General features: G+C 36.4%; 1 protein-coding gene across 1 annotated transcript; it reads right to left on the bottom strand.

Annotated features, from left to right (window-relative positions):
* Positions 1-459: 459 nt before the first annotated feature.
* LOC113272440 (putative disease resistance protein RGA3) lies at positions 460-1,017 on the bottom strand. Its single transcript, XM_026522274.1, has one exon. The coding sequence runs from the start codon at positions 1,015-1,017 to the stop codon at positions 460-462; it is 558 nt and encodes a 185-aa protein (XP_026378059.1).
* Between the last annotated feature and the right edge of the window lie 16,591 nt (positions 1,018-17,608).

The following is a 17,608-nucleotide window of genomic DNA, read 5'->3' as shown; positions in this document are numbered from 1 at the left end:
GGAATTACATAGCGACGATGACCAAAGACTTGTAACCCTAAGCGACGAAATTTATTAGATTGTGTAATAATTTCTGGATCAGCATCTGCCGTTAGTTTCACCATCTGAGACTCACTCTCAGCAACTGCTATTGCAAAATCGTGAACAAGATGATGCATTCTGCATCCCCTGGTATCCCCCGATTTGTTTTTGCCCTCATCTTGGAAAAAAAATGAACAACAAAATTTTGAAATATTCGTTACCTAGAGTTTCTGGTGATGATGCTCTCCCGGAGTATTAAGGAAGCCTTCTGCCATCCACATTCTGATAATTTCCTTCTTCAAAAAGGTATAATAACCCTTGGGGAAAATCGAACAGTATGAAAAGCATCGTTTCACATGTGGTGATAAATGATCATAACTCAACTTCACTAAAGAAATGATCTTATTTTCGCCTCTGGGAGATTCCAAATTTGGTTGTTCAAGATAGATAACCATTCTTCTTCATCATTTCTAGAGTAGATAGAGGAAGACCTCCACACTTGCTTGAAATTTGCTTCCCTATGTTGATTAGATTTGTAGTCTCCTTTGCACCTCCATGTCCAAATGCGATGTTCTTAATTATAGACCAACAATCATCTTCATGCAAACCTTGTAATTGGTAGATGATGTATCGACGATCAGTCATCGGAGGAATATCTTCAGTACTCCGCATGGTCATAAGAATTTTACTTCCTTCACAGCTCATAGACAAAATATCTTTCAGTAACTCATCTACGCCGATGCCATGATTAGTCCACACATCATCGAGTACTATCAGGCATTTCCCCACCATGAGTCTCTCTTTTAGGCGATGTTTAGTGACATTCAAGCTTGATAGGCGGTCTACATCGGGTTCCAAAAGGTCTCCAAAAATCTCCCTCTCGTTCGATTTTCGGGACATTTTGATTTGAAAATGATCAGCAGTAGCATTATGCCAATTGAGCAAGTGTGGTCTTGCCAATTCCTCCCATACCAGTGATAGGAGCCTAAAATACATCTTTTGAATGCCAATTTTTATATTTTTCTTTACTATTTTTCTTGTATTTTTGTATATCACGTTTCTTTTGCATTTTGTAGGTACTTTGGAGTCATGTGATAACAAAGAAGGCAAAAGAGGCTCGATTTGCTATTTGGGAACCGTAGGCATTGGCGCAGTTGAAGCATAGAAGGATGCACTCCTCTAATCCATCGAAATAGTGAAGTTAGTGAAGCTAGATTCATGATTTTCTGGAGCACCGGATAATCAGTACTCAGAGCTACCACCTTCACTGTATAAACCTAACAGCTGGGACGAGACTAGAATCAGTTCATGTTTCTTTCGTTGCTGTGCTACTCAATAGTTCTTTGCAGCTGCACCAAGTCTCTCACGACAGCAAACTCTGGCCCGGTCAGGTTCGCTATGGCTAGAAGCACACGGGTCTTGTGAAGATTGGAAAAGCTTTTGGGTATTGTTTGAAACCGAGGAAACAGGGAAGAAGTAAACCCTGTTGCTGTTCAGATTCAGAATGAAAGAGGGGATCAAAGAAGGGATAACTACTCTGCGAAGTATTAAGATAAATGGGTTTTGCTCGAATTTGAGTATTAGACAGAGTTTGATCAAGAAATGAGGGAGAGAAATTGATGTTCCTGCCATTGAAATAGATGATCAACAGAGAGATTAAAGAAGAGACATTGAGTTCTGATATGATGAATGATTGTCAATGTGTGTGTTGAATGTGCTTGTAATCATCAATTTGCAGGGAAGGAACGATTTCTGCGGCTTACAGAATACATTCAGTATACAGCCATTATCAATTTGCTTGACGTACATAAGCTGTTTGTAGAAATGCCTGAGAGACTGTATTCGCAACTCAGGTTCAGCTGCTTGTTTTACTGCTTCAAGTCTACTGTGGAATTTTTTTGATTATCGGAGAAGATATAGAACCTGGCTCTGAACAGGATCCGTATTACAAGTAGTGTGGCTTGAGTGTATGGTTTGTGCTCGAGATTACAAGGGTAATGGGTGCAGTCTGGCAGCGAGAAAGCAGTGAAGACACCAACTGCTCCGCCTTGGTCTTGTGCTGCTGTAGCCATGGCCCTGAGGGGTTCTTTCCAAGGGTTAAGAAGAGTTTTAGAAGTTGAGAGCAACACGGCAGAATGGGTATCAGTTTGCTTCAGTTTTGGGCAAGAGTTTCAAGCCGTGAAGTTAGCAAAACAAGTGGTGTTCTTCCGTTGGAACTAATGGCTCTCGTGGGTCTTTGACGAGAGTGAGTACAGGGTTTCAAAGTGTTATGAGTTAAGCCAAGAAGAAATCAGAGTTTGGGTTGTATTTGGACTTAACATAGCAGCGAGAAAGTGGCCAGGAAAAGAGCAGTCGTTAGCCGTGGTTCACTGGCTGAGTATGGGTTTGTTAGGCAGCGTCTAGGACTTGCTTTATAAGCTGCGGAGAATCAGGAAATTTGCTCTGGGTGTGGGATGCAAGTCCGCAGCAAGGGGACAAGGAAGCTATAAAACTAGGGGTGGGACTTGGGTTGGGTCAACCCACCCAACCCATGCCCAACCCGAACGTTGGGCGGGGCAATGTATTTTAAAAGTTTGGGCAAACTCGGGCACAATTTTAATAAACCCGAGTTAAACTAGGACAAATATGGGCACAAATATTTCTAACCCGAGCAACCCACCCAACCCGAGGAATTATAATATAATTATATAAACTATTTTTATAATTGGTAGTATTATGTATTAAGAGCAATTTTAGCCATTATCTTCAAACCTAATAATGAAAAATATAAATCATATCTATCTCATTATTAATTCAATATGAATTCTTTTTAAATTATTATTAATAATCATAAGTTATTTGAAAATTTAAGCTAAATACAATAATTAAATCTTATAATTGCTAAAATTTGTCATTATTACATTAATAAAAAATAAATTTTAAGACTTAAATTAAGGTCATTAGGGTTTCTATGTGTGGATATATGAGTCTACTAACTAACCCATTTGCATTTGCTTAGTTTTTAGTTGTTTATTTTCAATTACGAAACCTCATGTCTCCCTTATTAGATTGAATGAAAATGCCAAAGAATTTGTTTATTTGAATGTTTTGATAATATTTCTTTAAAAAACTAACATAGAATATACTGAGTTGAGTGCTACTGTACACAAAAAGTAAAAATAAAAACATTGTTGGTGGATAGTTAACTGAACCCCGGCAAATGTCCACAATTTTTATGTTGTAAAGTATTAGCATAGGTCAACTCGAGGAACTCGGGGATCCTGAGGAATATAACTTGGGCGGGACTTGGGCAGAACCTCCACGGGTTCCATGGGAAATCTAGGCAGATGATTTCTATATCGGGTCTGCCTCGGCCAAGCCTTCTAATCCAACCAACCAACCCAAGTCCCACCCCTATATAAAACAAGAACTAGGGTTACAAAACAGAGATCTGATAACCCTTTCACGACTGCATCCACCTCCAACAGAGAGGAGCTTTGCTCCTCTCTAGCTGCATACATCGCCACCTGCATATCCATCTCCACTAGCATCATCTTTTCCATCACTTGCATATATTCCGCCACCAACACCAGCTGTTGAACAACTACCATTCCACCTGCATCTCCATCAATTTTCATATCCACCTGCATATCCAGTTCACCGCCAGTACCATCCATTGCATCCATATACCACCATCACTCCACCAGTTCGCTTCAAGAGGAGTTCACTGTAAACAGCACCAGTTCCATCGCACGCTCTAGTATCAGGCCTTCTACATCTATACATCCACCACCGGAGCACTGCACAGACCTGAATTCGCGACCAACCCCAACAGCAATAAAAACTCCACAGTCACCACCAGGCCATACATCATTCACTCCACCTGCTTCTGCGTTGGTTTGCTAGATTGGTTTGCTTGTTTAGTATTATATTTTACTGTGTATACCATGAACTCCAGTAGCTAATTTCATCCTGATTAGGACGATTTTGATGTATGAAACATGAACTCCAATTGATATTTAAACTGTTTGTTTCTTTCAAACTGTTTTGTTATTGTTCATTCTCTAAGGTGCTAATAGTGGTTATGAGTTATTTTTGAATCGTTTAAGTTGCAAATTAAATTGGTTTATGGATGATTCTATTGTTAATTCTAGAATTCTTCGACCCGTAATTGTCTAGATATTCCGAGTACAAGTAGCGTTATATGAATATTGGTGATGGGATTTTGTTAAATATTTGTATGTATTGAATGACACTAGTAGATGAGTCGATCTTTTGTATTTGTCCCTAGGAATAACCTATCTCACGGAGCTTAAAGCACTTGATTGAGTTATATCTAGAAAGTGTACCTCTAGGTAGCTCGAAAGAGTAGAATCCGGTAGTCGAGCGCTTCCGTGTCCGGTGAATTCATGAGATTGTGGAGTATTTGAGCGTACTAAATATTTTAGGGTTATAAGTAATTGGTGATCGCAGAAATATAGCTATATTGATAAGATTCACATTTCGTGACAGAGAAATCATTCTCATTCTCATATTTGCATTTCTTATTCAGAAATTGAATCGACAACTTAGATTCAACTCTCCCCTAGGAACGAACCTGCTTGTCATTGTACTACTAGTTAGTGTAAGAGAAGTAATAATCTATTTTTGCGAGTTCGACACCTCGTCAAAGTTGGCACCGCTGCCGGGGAGCAGTCGGTCGTTTGAGTTGTTATTTGATTTTCTTTTTTTTGTATTTAGTTTTTATTTTTATCTTTTTCTAATTTGTTTGCTTAGAATTTTATTTTCAGGTGCAACAATCACTTTTTTGCGTGTGTGCACAATTGGGAACAAGAGGTAAGTCTCTTAACGAGTTGTGTGCATAATTTTCAAGATGTATCATTTTGGGAACAACATATATGGTTCACAAGACCAAGCATATTATGGTAATAATTCTGATTTTTCAATCTCTCTCTTACAATAGCTTCCAACCATATGTGGGATACAATCAAAACCAATCTTTTGGTTATGATGACTATTCCACAAGACCTTGTGATTATTCTCATACATCGCAGCAACCTTTTGGTGGTTATGTAAGTGGAAAATCACAAGGATGGGGGGATAGTTATACTTCTCATACGTTCCAATCTAGTTTCTCGCAGATGCCTAATGAATTCATGAATTTGCAACGTACATGGAACCAGAATAACTCAACTCCCAACATGCCGAGTTTCGTACCAAGTGAAACCTATGATAGTGTATTTAGACCCGTTCCGGATCGTACTTTTGATCCTTCACCCATTCAAAGGGAAGATACATGGTCTGGAGAACCAATTGTGAATACTAGCGGAAAGCGTGTTAACATAAAGAAACTTTTTAGACAATATGAGCAGTTGGAAGAAGAGGGAGCAACGAAAGAGACTCTTCAAGCAATTTCTAGGGCCATACATATGGAGGTTAACCGTCGTGTTGGTAATGGATATGAGGCCCAAGAAGAAGATTCCGAGGATGATGAACCCTTGGAAAATATTGATAATGACGGTGCTACTAGCTCAACTCATGATTATAATGATCATTATCCTATCCAAAAGGAAGAAGTTGAGTCTAGAAACACTACAGTTATTGATGGTAAGACTTATGTTGTGTATGAGAGTGATGATGATTATGACTTCTTTGTGCACCCTACCCCAAATTCAGAGATAGTGGATACTTTGAATGAGAAGTCAACTTTTTATGAAGAACATAAGGATTACGATAATTTTCTTATGGAAGATTCTGATTTCTTTTCCGATGAGGAGGACTTGGTTATAGAAGAAACCAATGGATGTCTTGCCAATATTTTGAGTGAGAGTGATGATACTTGTGATGTGGGAATTGAAGTGTCCAGCAGTACCGAGGATCCCGAAATACAAGAGATTTCGCAAGGTTTGTCTAACCCTTTATATCAGTCTATGATGATCCTCCCAAAGTAGTAGTAGTTTCTTAAAGAGTTGTTAATCCATCTTTTAGGAAAATACCTCATTTGGGGATGGAACTAGTGCTTCTAAATTTCTTTCTGAATTTCTTACTTCTAAGTATCCACCATATGTGTTTGAGTCTAACACCATGCAGGTTTTCCGAGAGGAACGAATAGAAGTGCCTTCCACTTACGTTTTGTATACACTTCCGAGTGTAGAAAAGACTAAGTGTGGGGGTGACTCTCGTGGGATGATAGTTTAATTTTTCCCACCATTTGCTAATATTCTTGTGAGGCTTTTGCTATATATGGAGATTGTTTTGTGGGTGGATCCTCAAATTTTCGGATTGTTGATATATGGGGAGTCTATTTTGAATGTTTCTCGTATGCATCAATCAGGTGCACAATTTCAGTTCTTACTTCCTTGTCTTTTTCAAGTATTCATCTTATTCTCTTTGCAATGGTTTGAAACATTGAGGACAATGTTTGATTTAAGTGTGGGGGTAGGGTTCCATAAGAAAAAAATTGACGTATACAAAACTCTAACTTTTAGAGATCTTTGAACAATTTAGAATAAACACTAGCCTTTCTAAGTATATGGAATTTTTTCCTGACGATGAGGTATATTTCAACTGAGTCGGGATTAGATGCCAACCAAATAGCTTGTTTAGTCTTTATCCTCTATTGTTCAGAAATAGCTATGAGTTGGAGTATCAGTTTATATAATTTGTATATAATTTGTAGAGTTTGTTTAGTTAAAAGAAAATAAAAAAAAATTGCATGATAAGCTTCAAAATATAGACACTTGTGCCTTCATGATGACACTAAACAATATAAGTGGATGGAACCATTTTGGTTGCAGGAGTTGAGGAACCCATTAGCTAAAAAAACAGAGCTCGGGTGTTAGAAATGATATGATAGTTGTTACTATATATCGGAATCGTCACCATATCACATTCTGTTTTTATTTTTTGCAAACTTTTTGTTTTCTCTAAGTGATTTGGTGGGTCGCTGACATCGAATTGTTATCACCGCTAGGATGAAATAGAGTGATTGAGTTACTAAAAAAAAAAAAAAGACCAGACCAATTCGACCAATCGGTTTATATGAAAAAAAAATGACACTTGGATACCAATATGTGTGTGTTCTCCCTGTCTTCGTCGCCTAAACAAGCGTGGAATGCAGGATCAACGGGAATTACCATGTAATCTGCTGAAAAGAAGCATGCGTGTAAGGACCCTCAAGCTCGTCAACGCTATTAGACCAGTCAAGAGACGTTTTAACCGATAATAACTCGATTAGTGTAACTCGAACGTTAATTAATAGAAATTAATCTAACAACGATTTAGATATGAAAATGGTACCGCTGGATGGATCTCGAAAAGTTATGCGGAATGGACTACTCGAATGTGTCATTCGGATACCGGATGAAGAAGATTTTATCAGATTAGTAATAATGGAGATTGACGCTGTTGAGATGATTTCGTGATGAGAAGGATCAAGTTAGGTATTAGGTGTTATTGCTAAGGATGAATCGATGATTTGCAGAGAAGATGTTTAGAAATTGAAATAGTAAATCACTGAGAATAGGAATTAGGGATTGGGTCGAAATTGAGAAGTGAATTGAGTTGTTAATGGAAGAAGAATTGAGGGGTTTTTATTAATTTGGAGAGATGAAGTAGTTATGAATATGAATCAAGAGTTAGGGTTCTCAGAGATGGTTAGGGTTTGGTATGAAAAGTCACAGATGATGAAATTGAGGTTATAAACGATTGATTTGAAGTGGTTTTAACCTGAATTGGAGTATGGTGTTGAAGAATAACTCTAATTCGAGGATAAGGGTTTGATTCTGTTTGGATGAAGGATTGTTGGGTTGGCTGTGGTGAACTGACAGATAAGGGAGGAGATTGTGATGGATTGCTCGAATAGAATCATTTAGAGGTAATTGTTCTTCTCAGCAAACCTTGTAATTTTATCTACTTTCATTAATGAGTTTTGAGTTATGAGTTTTTATTGAAGATGTAATGAAATTGAGATTGAGATACTTATAGAATGGAACTGTGATTATGATGACAAGATATTGGTTGTCTAAGTTGATATTGAAGTTGGTGTAGAATATAGTTGTGTCTATGGCATGTTTAAAGTTCCAGATCTCTGAGATGGTGGTTCTGTAATGGTCGTCGGCTGTGTAACTATTGCAGGAGAGTGATATTGAAGACTTACTTGATTTAGTTTTGAGATTGTCTTGAGATAAGACGTAGCTAAGAGGTAGTGGAGGTTGTTTGGAATTACTATTATAAGTGATGTTGACTGTGTTGGCTCTGAAGTATGGATAACTGGTGGTGGTGTTGGAGTTGCAGAGAATGTGAGTGTCTAGAGTTACTGGCATTGTCTGTGTGGTTGGAACTGCAAAACTGGAGTTCGTTGTACTAATGTTAATTCAGTTAGGGAATTAGTATTGCAGTTGATGATGGTGTGTCTGTGTATATGAGATTATAAATGTTGATATGAGAAGTTGTTGGATGGCTGAGACAAGACAATACATATGGAGTTATTGGTGGTTCTTGTTTAGAAGAAGAAACAAGGAGCTAATAGATTATTGTGCGGGCAGGAACTGAATTGGGTGAGGTCTGATAATGTGTATGCTGGTGGTGTAAATTGCAGGAATGAATGCGAGGTGGTGGTAGTAGTCATGGGTTTTCAGTCTGGTGTGTGTAAAATGGTGGTTGTCTGGAACTGAAATTGAAATGATATTAAGGAAGGGTTATCTGAGTTGGAATTGCAGATGGTTTGTTAGGTATAGTTATGAGCGGTTGAAACTATGATGGCGGGTTTGAGCATAGTATGGATGTTATAGAAGTGTATCTAGAAATGAAGTTGAATTGGTAGTGTAGAAAGATGTTGCTTAAAGCTGCAATTGCAGGTAAGCTGAAGTTGTATTTGTAAATGAATTATGAAGTTTGATTTGAGAAAGTTTATTGTTAAGAATTGAAGTTTATAATTGTAATGTTTGCATCATTTTAGTCTTGGTAGGTCATGTGTAGCACCATGATTATGCATTAGTGTTCTTTGGTAAGAGCAATGGCTCTGGCCTGTGCAGAAGCTTTAGGCTGTTAGTCATCCTAGTCAGTATCTGACTTAGCTGACTCAGTTAATCTGACTGCGTTGAATCATATTGACCCACTGAGTTAACTGTCTTGATCCGAGTTGACTCACTTGACCGATTTAGACTTGACCATTGACCCTGGACTCTGACCTGACGTTGACTGTTAGTTGACCCCGTTGAGTGTTAGTGACTGTTAGAGGACCAGGCCTTAGTTTAATGGGTTGGCTTAGTTGTTTTGGGCTTTATGCCAGAATTCTCATTAGTGTTAATTGGAACCTTATGGTCCGAATTAAACTTTTACTTCTTCTACAAAGTTGTAGATATTCATAAGAGTTATATAATGGACTTTAGAACCAATCTAATTAAATTAGTAAATCTTTATATGTGCTAAAGATAGATAACGAAGATGTGTAGAACCTTAAATGGGCCTATAACCATTAGATAAAACTGTATGATTCTTGTGTGAGCTTTTACGGCTAGAATCTTAGAGTATTTGTGTGATTAACAGTTAGTTATTAACAACGATCGATTCAAAGGATGAATCAGTGGATCGTGGATCTCGAGGTAGGCGTGGCTTGTCATCAAAATAGGTAAGAATTTATATTTAACTCTCCTATGATTATTATTGTATTCTTTTACAAAAGTTTATGTTTAACAAATTCATGCATTATCTGCTTGTGTATTCCTTGCATTGTTTTATTTTTGAATTCCGAAAGAATTGTTGTTGTTTTTTTAAACTTTCCGTTGCTTGGAAAGGAACTGTAATGCTTTGTATGTCTTTATGAAATGTTTGGGAAATAAGAATTTCCATTTGCATGTTTAATAGGTGTGTAAGGAATTGGTCGACACCTATTAGGAAAATGATAGGTGTGTAAGGAATTGGTCGACACCTATCTGGAAAACGAGAGTTTTTCCATGTGTAGTATATAGGATACTTCCCCTTCATTTATATCTACATGAATTCGAGCTTTTATGTGTATTAGGTGTGTAAGGAATTGGTCGACACCAGTATAAACTAATAGGGTGCGTAAGGAATTGGTCGACACTCAATATAGTACATTGTTTGAAGAAGGAGTTAGTTCTATATACATGGTTGTTTATTTTTGTGATTTGGTTGTGTTCTAGCGCTAGGGAAAACATGAGCTGTTTTTGAAATCATTCAAATGATTACTTGAAAGTTAAATGTTTATTCCTACGGGGCACCCCTTTTACGGATGATGTGCTCACTCATTCCCTCTCTCAGTTTCAGAGACAGTACAGAGTTGCGCAGAGGAAGCTTCGAGAAGTTGATTTTTTTAGTTATTTAACTTCGGCTATGTTTATTGTGTTGCATATTATATTTGTAAACCAAATGATTATTGTATATATGTATCATTTGAGAGGAATCCTTATATATATATATATATTTCTGAGCGGGGCTAGTTTTGGGTTAAGTTTTGTAGCAGATTTCTTAATTGAATGCTTAAGTAAATGATTTAGATTTTGGTGCCTCTTATTTAGTTAATCTCTTGGATTAGTCAGCTGCTATCTTAGGAGGCGCTACAGTGTTGGTATCAGAGCTCACTATTTGATCTTATATGGGCGATAATAGGAATAGCCAGTCAGTTAGTGAACTAGATTATTTTAGAACTGGGTTGGGTTGTAAGATAAATCTTAATCACTAAAAGTTATCAATGACTAAGATATTTATTTGATTGAATTGTTTTGTTTGGTTGTTATTTGTTATGAACTAAAAATTGTAGGGTACACCAATAACTTTAGTTAATAAGGATTTGAGAATAATTAATCTAATGAGTATGAACACATAGACAATCTAATACTGTAAAAATAATGAGATTAGTATTGTTGATAGATCTTGTAAATCACATAGAAACTTACTGAACGTGTTTACTTAAATGAAGAGTAAACAATTTATAATCACATAAATGTTAGTAATATTCTTGGAATTTAATAATAATTGGAAGAGTAGTTAGGATTCTAAACCTGGCTAAATTGGGGCCTATGCCACTTAATTGGGGCCTATAACTACATGACAAAATAGGGCCATTAACAAGTAATTTCTAGAAACCCCTTAACCACTATTTTTGTTAATACCTAATATACCTTTATTAAATTAGTGATGATTAATTAAGTTAGTATTAGTTAAATTAATTAGTGTTTGAGTTTGATTATAGTGTTACGATTAGAGTAGAAATTCATTTTCTCTTTTAAGGTTTGGAGGGAAAGAAGAAGTAGAGGGAAAAAATAAAAAACTAGGGTTTGTGATTTTCTTAGCAAAAATGAAACTTTATAATGATGATGAAGACTCTAGTAGTGATGAAGAAGTGGGTGCATCATATTATCATGATTTCGATCCTACCGAATTGGATAATTTGTTGAAAGAAGAAGAGGATGTCAACCAAAGAATGCTTGAGGATATTATTCAAGCACAACAACAAATTCGTCGGGAAGAAGAAGGTGATAATGCTTCTAATAAACAAGTATGAGTTGTAACGATCTACAAACATGCATTTGCACGTCTCGATCTCCCAAAAAGGAAAAAAAATCAAAATCGTTTTCCAGAATCGGTTTATTCGATAGCACCACATAAACCGATTTCGTGTAAAATTCCCAAATTGGGTATCATAATCGGATTTTGTTCCTCACTATATAAACCGATTGTAGTTTGGGTACGTGGCCAAAATCGGTTTATATTGGTGATGTGCATAACCCGATTCCTTAACTTGAATAATCACGTAGAATACCCGAAGTTGACAATCGGTTTATTTACGTATAAATGTAATCCGATTATGGGAAAAAAAGTTCCAGGAGAAATGTGAACGAAAATCGGATTACATGATACGATACATGAACCGATTGTATACTTCAATTTTTTTTCTTCAATTCCTCAATCGGACTTTGTAGTTGCGCATATAAACCGATTATTGATAACCGGTTTACTCGGATGTAACATATAAACCGATTTTGAATCCTCAACTTGTTGATACTTGTTGTAGATTGTTGCGGCGTTCGACGAAGATCAGTCCAAACCCGTAGGTATTGATACCTCTTCTCACTATTACACCGATTTGGAATGGAAAGAAAGGAATGATGCAAAGTAATGGTTCATAGACAAGGGGATAGAGATCAAATGCGCCTTAGTTTTAGGCCGTCATTCAAGTCAAGATCGTTTGGAAATTTTTTGTAAGAGAGGTGGAAAGAAACAAAGTTACTGGGCAAAGGAATGACTGTACGTGAAGAAGACTACAAGGGAATACATTACTAAATCAAAGAAGTATGATTGCCCGTTTTAGATTATAGTTAATAGAACCAAGAGACCCGATGGTACCAAGGTATACAGGTTCTCCAAAGTGATGAATGGTTGTCACAATCATGATGATCCGGAATCTCTTGTTGGACATGGGTTGAAACCACATCAATTGGAAATGATGAGGTCGATGAAAGCGTGTAGACCAAGTGACATCCATAGGAAGATTAAGGAGGATGATAAGGATAACTTGTCCACTTTGAAGCAAATTTACACGACAAGAGCAGCCTTTAGGAGGAGGTCATGGGATGGTAGGGCGGTTGTGGAACAATCTCAATGGTTAGCTGATCAACATGGATACACAATGAGGAAGCAAGTATTGGAAGGAAAAGTGACTCGTATTTTCTTGGCGCATCCGGAGATGATCAAGTTGTCACAATGCTTCTATCAAGTTTTGTTAATAGATTGTACATACAAGACCAACAAGTACAATATGTCGTTGTTAAACATTGCTTACCATACTTCGGACAAGCAAAATTTCACGGTAGCATGGGGGTTTATGGATAGGGAGAATGATGTGAGTTTTACTTGGATGCTAAAGACCTTGAAGGAGATATATCGTGGCGATCAAACTCCAAGGATCATCCTAACGGATAAGGACCAAGCACTAATAAATGCCATTGGAGTGGTTTTTCCGGACGCTAAGCATTTTCTTTGCACATGGCACATACAATTCCAAAGGGGAATGAACCAATTACCGAGCGCATTGGATGCAGATGCCTCTATGTGGTCATCTCTTGGCGGAAACATGGAGTTGTATTGTTCATCTATTTGGTAAGGGATCATGTTATACATTCGCACCAGAATACACCATTTGGGATGAATCTCTTAAGGATCGGAGAATTGTTTTATTCAACCATAACAACATACATTACATCGGTCTTAGAGTACGTGATGATTGTCCATTACCACCGGTATATAAGTTAAATGAGGTCTCGGAGCTCACCAAGGAGTGGCTTAAAAAATACGATGCCAACATGAGGCGATTGGAGGAATTGATCGAGCCGAATCAATTCGAGGGTCTCCATTTGTTGGAATGAGTATTCTTCTTATGTTAAAAACTTGCTCTATTGGATGCTTATATTTTGTCGCTTTCTTATATTATATTTTGCAAACTTGAACCAAGCTTAATGAATGAAAGTGTTTTGTTTTTTTGGGAAACTTAAACTCATGAAATTTGTTCCAGAATCGGACTTTAAGTTTATTTATAAAGTCCGATTCCTGAAGTAGTTTGTTGCAGCTTTTTCAGAATTGGTTTATATGAAGTATAAAGAAATCCGATTATCAGATACATAGACTTTTAACTAAACAATCGGATTACATATGGTCCAAAGTGATCCGAACATGAATCAAGAATCAGTTTATTTGTGTATTAACGTAATCCGATTATAGTTGATGTTCATCACATCAACCCAGAATCGGGGTATGTAGGTTCACAGTAAAATCCGATTCTTTACACAGTCGGATTACTATGGTTTATATATAAACCGATTCTATGATTTTCAGAAATCCTTGATGATCGAATTTCAAAGTTTTAGAGGTAAATCATTGTAGAGTATCTCTTAGAAGGAAGGGGTTAAAGGGATTTAACTCAATCACTTGAATTGTCTGTTTTTTTGGGTTTTTTTTTTTTGGTAAACCAAAATGAAATTAGATTATAATTGTTGTTTGTGATTGATTAGGATTTAGTTTTAATTTTGATGGAAGTTGAGTTTTGATTAATAATTTTTGTATTTGTTAATTAAGTAATGATTTTGTATTTGTATTTGTGTTAGAATAATTAAAGTTAAGGTTAATTTTGTAATTTTACAATCTTTAGACACCCCTTATCATTCTCTATTGGGTGGATGAAAAAATCCATATGCCCCAATTAAGTGGCATAGGCCCCAATTTATCCAGGATTCTAAATCCCTAGGTAAAGACTATTAGGATATATTATAAATTTTATACATACTCAAATTTAAATCACATATTAAATTATCAACGTCAAGATTTAACAAGATATAACATACAAATTCAGTTTGAATAAATAAATAAATAAATATATTATGTCAATCTTTACGTGAGTAGAATTGTATATACAAGATTAAGGCTTAGTGTACCAACCAGACTATCAACTTAAAAATAATGAGAATAATAACACAGTTGGTAATAGTATTTGAGTAATTAAGCTGGTAGGAAATTTATAATAGATAGTGTTTGGAAAATTTATACCTGGTATTACAGTAAAGTTAAAATTATCAAATATTATAAATTGATGTGAATCGAGTTTGGATTACTTATAATGATAAAATAAATAAATAAATAAATAAATAATTCAGATAACTAGATTGCTTAAAATGATGTGAACTGTTTATGAAGTACAATTTTAAAATTACACCAGTTAAGATAAAAGTTAAAAACTAATTAATCTTAATAAATTAATATTTAGTTAATCCAACACTGGGAATAGTGAGGCTGGTAATTCTTGTGTGTTCCTTAGATACTTGTTACGTAGGGAGGCATTGTCATACGTCGCGAACCTAAACAGGGCAACTGCATTCTTGAATCACTAAGCATAGAAGGGAGAATTGCTTTTATTAATGGACTCATATATCCCAAATTTTACTTAGAAACTTTATTATAGAGTATCCTCTCTCGTAATTAGAACCGGTAGATTATTGAGATATAAACTAGTATATTGAACCTAGAGCCACAAATTTAATTGTAAAAAGACATATAGGTATGTGCTTTGTTTCGTTTTGTTTGCGCTTAGACAAGAGATATGATTATCTCTATAAGGTGGGGAGTTTTGAAGAACAATAGGATAATTTGATTTTCGAGGACGAAAATGAATAAGGTGGGAGGAATGTAAGGACCCTCAAGCTCGTCAATGCTATTAGACCAGTCAAGAGACGTTTTAGCCGATAATAACTAGATTAGTGTAACTCGAACATTAATCAATAGAAATTAATATAAAAACGATTTAGATATGACAATAGTACCACTGGATGGATCTCGAAAAGTTATGCGGAATGGACTACTCGAACGTGTCATTCGGATACTGGATGAAGAAGATTTTATCAGATTAGTAATAAGGGCAAAATAGTCATTTTGGAGCTTAATCTACCGGGATTCCCTTAACGTTTGGGAGGGTGCATTTATCATGGGTCGTTGTCCTTATCTCAAAACGTGTCGAGAGAAGACTTTCATTTTTTTCTTATTCTTCCTCTTTCCTCTTCTTTCTTCTTCTCTTTTCCGTTTCTTTTCTTCTCCTCTGCTCGAGTTCTGTTAATGGCGATTGATGCTGTTGAGATGATTTCGTGATGAGAAGGATCAAGTTAGGTACTAGGTGTTATTGCTAAGGATGAATCGATGATTTGCAGAGAAGATGTTTAGAAATTGAAATAGTAAATCAGCGAGAATGGGAATTAGGGATTGGGTCGAAATTGAGAAGTGAATTGAGTTGTTAATGGAAGAAGAATTTAGTGGTTTTTATTAATTTGGTGAGATGAAGTAGTTCTGAAGATGAATCAAGAGTTAGGGTTCTCAGAGATGATTAGGGTTTGGTATGAAAAGTCACAGATGATGAAATTGAGGTTATAAACGATTGATTTGAAGTGGGTTTAACCTGATTGGAGTATGGTGTTGAAAAATAACTCTAATTCGAGGATAAGGGTTTGATTCTGTTTTGATGAAGGATTGTTGGGTTGGTTGTGGTGAACTGACAGATAAGGGAGGAGATTATAATGGATTGCTCGAATAGAATCATTTAGAGGTAACTGTTCTTCTCAAGCAAACCTTGTAATTTTATCTACTTTCATTAATGAGTTTTGAGTTATGAGTTGTGATTGAAAATGTAATGAAATTGAGATTGAGATACTTATAGAATGGAACTGTGATTATGGTGACAAGATATTGGTTGTCTGAAGTTGATATTGAAGTTGGTGTGGAATATAGTTGTGTCTAAGGCATGTTTAAAGTTTCAGTTCTCTTAGATGGTGGTTCTGTAATGGTTGTCGGCTGTGTAACTATTGCAGGAGAGTGATATTGAAGACTTACTTGATTTAGTTTTGAGATTGTCTTGAGATAAGACCTAGCTAAGAGGTAGTGGAGGTTGTTTGGAATTACTATTATAAGTGATGTTGACGGTGTTGGCTCTGAAGTGTGGATAACTGGTGGTGGTGTTGGAGTTGCATAGAATGTGAGTGGCTAGAGTTAGTGGCATTGTCTGTGTGGTTGGAATTGCAAAACTGGAGTTTGTTGTACTAATGTTAATTCAGTTAGGGAATTAGTATTGCAGTTGATGATGGTGTGTCTGTGTATATGAGATTATAAATGTTGATATGAGAAGTTGTTGGATGGCTGAGACAGGACAATGCAGATGGAGTTATTGGTGGTTCTGGTTTAGAAGAAGAAACAATGATCTAATAGATTATTGTGCAGGCAGGAACTGAATTGGGGGAGGTCTGATAATGTGTGTGCTGGTGGTGTAAATTGCAGGAATGAATGCGAGGTGGTGGTAGTAGTCATGGGTTTTCAGTCTGGTGGGTGTAAAATGGTGGTTGTCTGGAACTGAAATTGAAATGATATCAAGGAAGGGTTATCTGAGTTGGAATTGCAGATAATTTGTTAGGTGCAGCTGTGAGTGGGTTGAAACTATGTTGGTGGGTTTGAGCATAGGATGGATGTTATACAACTTCAGGTAAGCTGAAGTTGTATTTGTAAATGATTATGAAGTTTGATTTGAGAAAGTTTATTGTTAAGAATTGAAGTTGATAATTGTAATGTTTGCATCATTTTAGTCTTGGCAGGTCATGTGTAGCACCATGATTGTGCATTAGTGTTCTTTGGTCTGAGCAATGGTTCTGGCCTGTGCAGAAGCTTTAGGTTGTTAGTCATCCTAGTCAGTATCTGACTTAGCTGACTCAGTTAATCTGACTGAGTTGAATCGTGTTGACCCACTGAGTTACCTGTCTTGACCCGAGTTGACTCAGTTGACCGATTCATACTTGACCCTGCACTCTGGCCTGACGTTGACTGTTCGTTGACCCCGTTGACTGTTATAGACTGTTAGAGGACCAGATGGACCAGGCCTTAGTTTAATGGGTTGGCTTAGTTGTTTTGGGCTTTATGCCAGAATTCTCAATTAGTGTTAATTGGACCCTTATGGTCCGAATTAGACTTTTACTTCTTCTCAAAGTTGTAGATATTCATAAGAGTTAGATAATGGACTTTAGAACCAATCTAATTAAATTAGTAAACCTTTATATGTGCTAAA

This window comes from Papaver somniferum, chromosome 1 (assembly GCF_003573695.1).
Source record: "Papaver somniferum cultivar HN1 chromosome 1, ASM357369v1, whole genome shotgun sequence".
Lineage (NCBI taxonomy): Eukaryota > Viridiplantae > Streptophyta > Magnoliopsida > Ranunculales > Papaveraceae > Papaver > Papaver somniferum.
The sequence above is the reverse complement of the archived record's forward strand: the minus strand, read 5'-3'. Positions and strand labels throughout refer to the sequence as shown.

Excerpts from the sequence above, each read along its gene's own strand:
- LOC113272440 (XM_026522274.1), bottom strand. The coding sequence starts at position 1,017 with ATGTATTTTAGGCTCCTATCACTGGTATGGGAGGAATTGGCAAGACCA.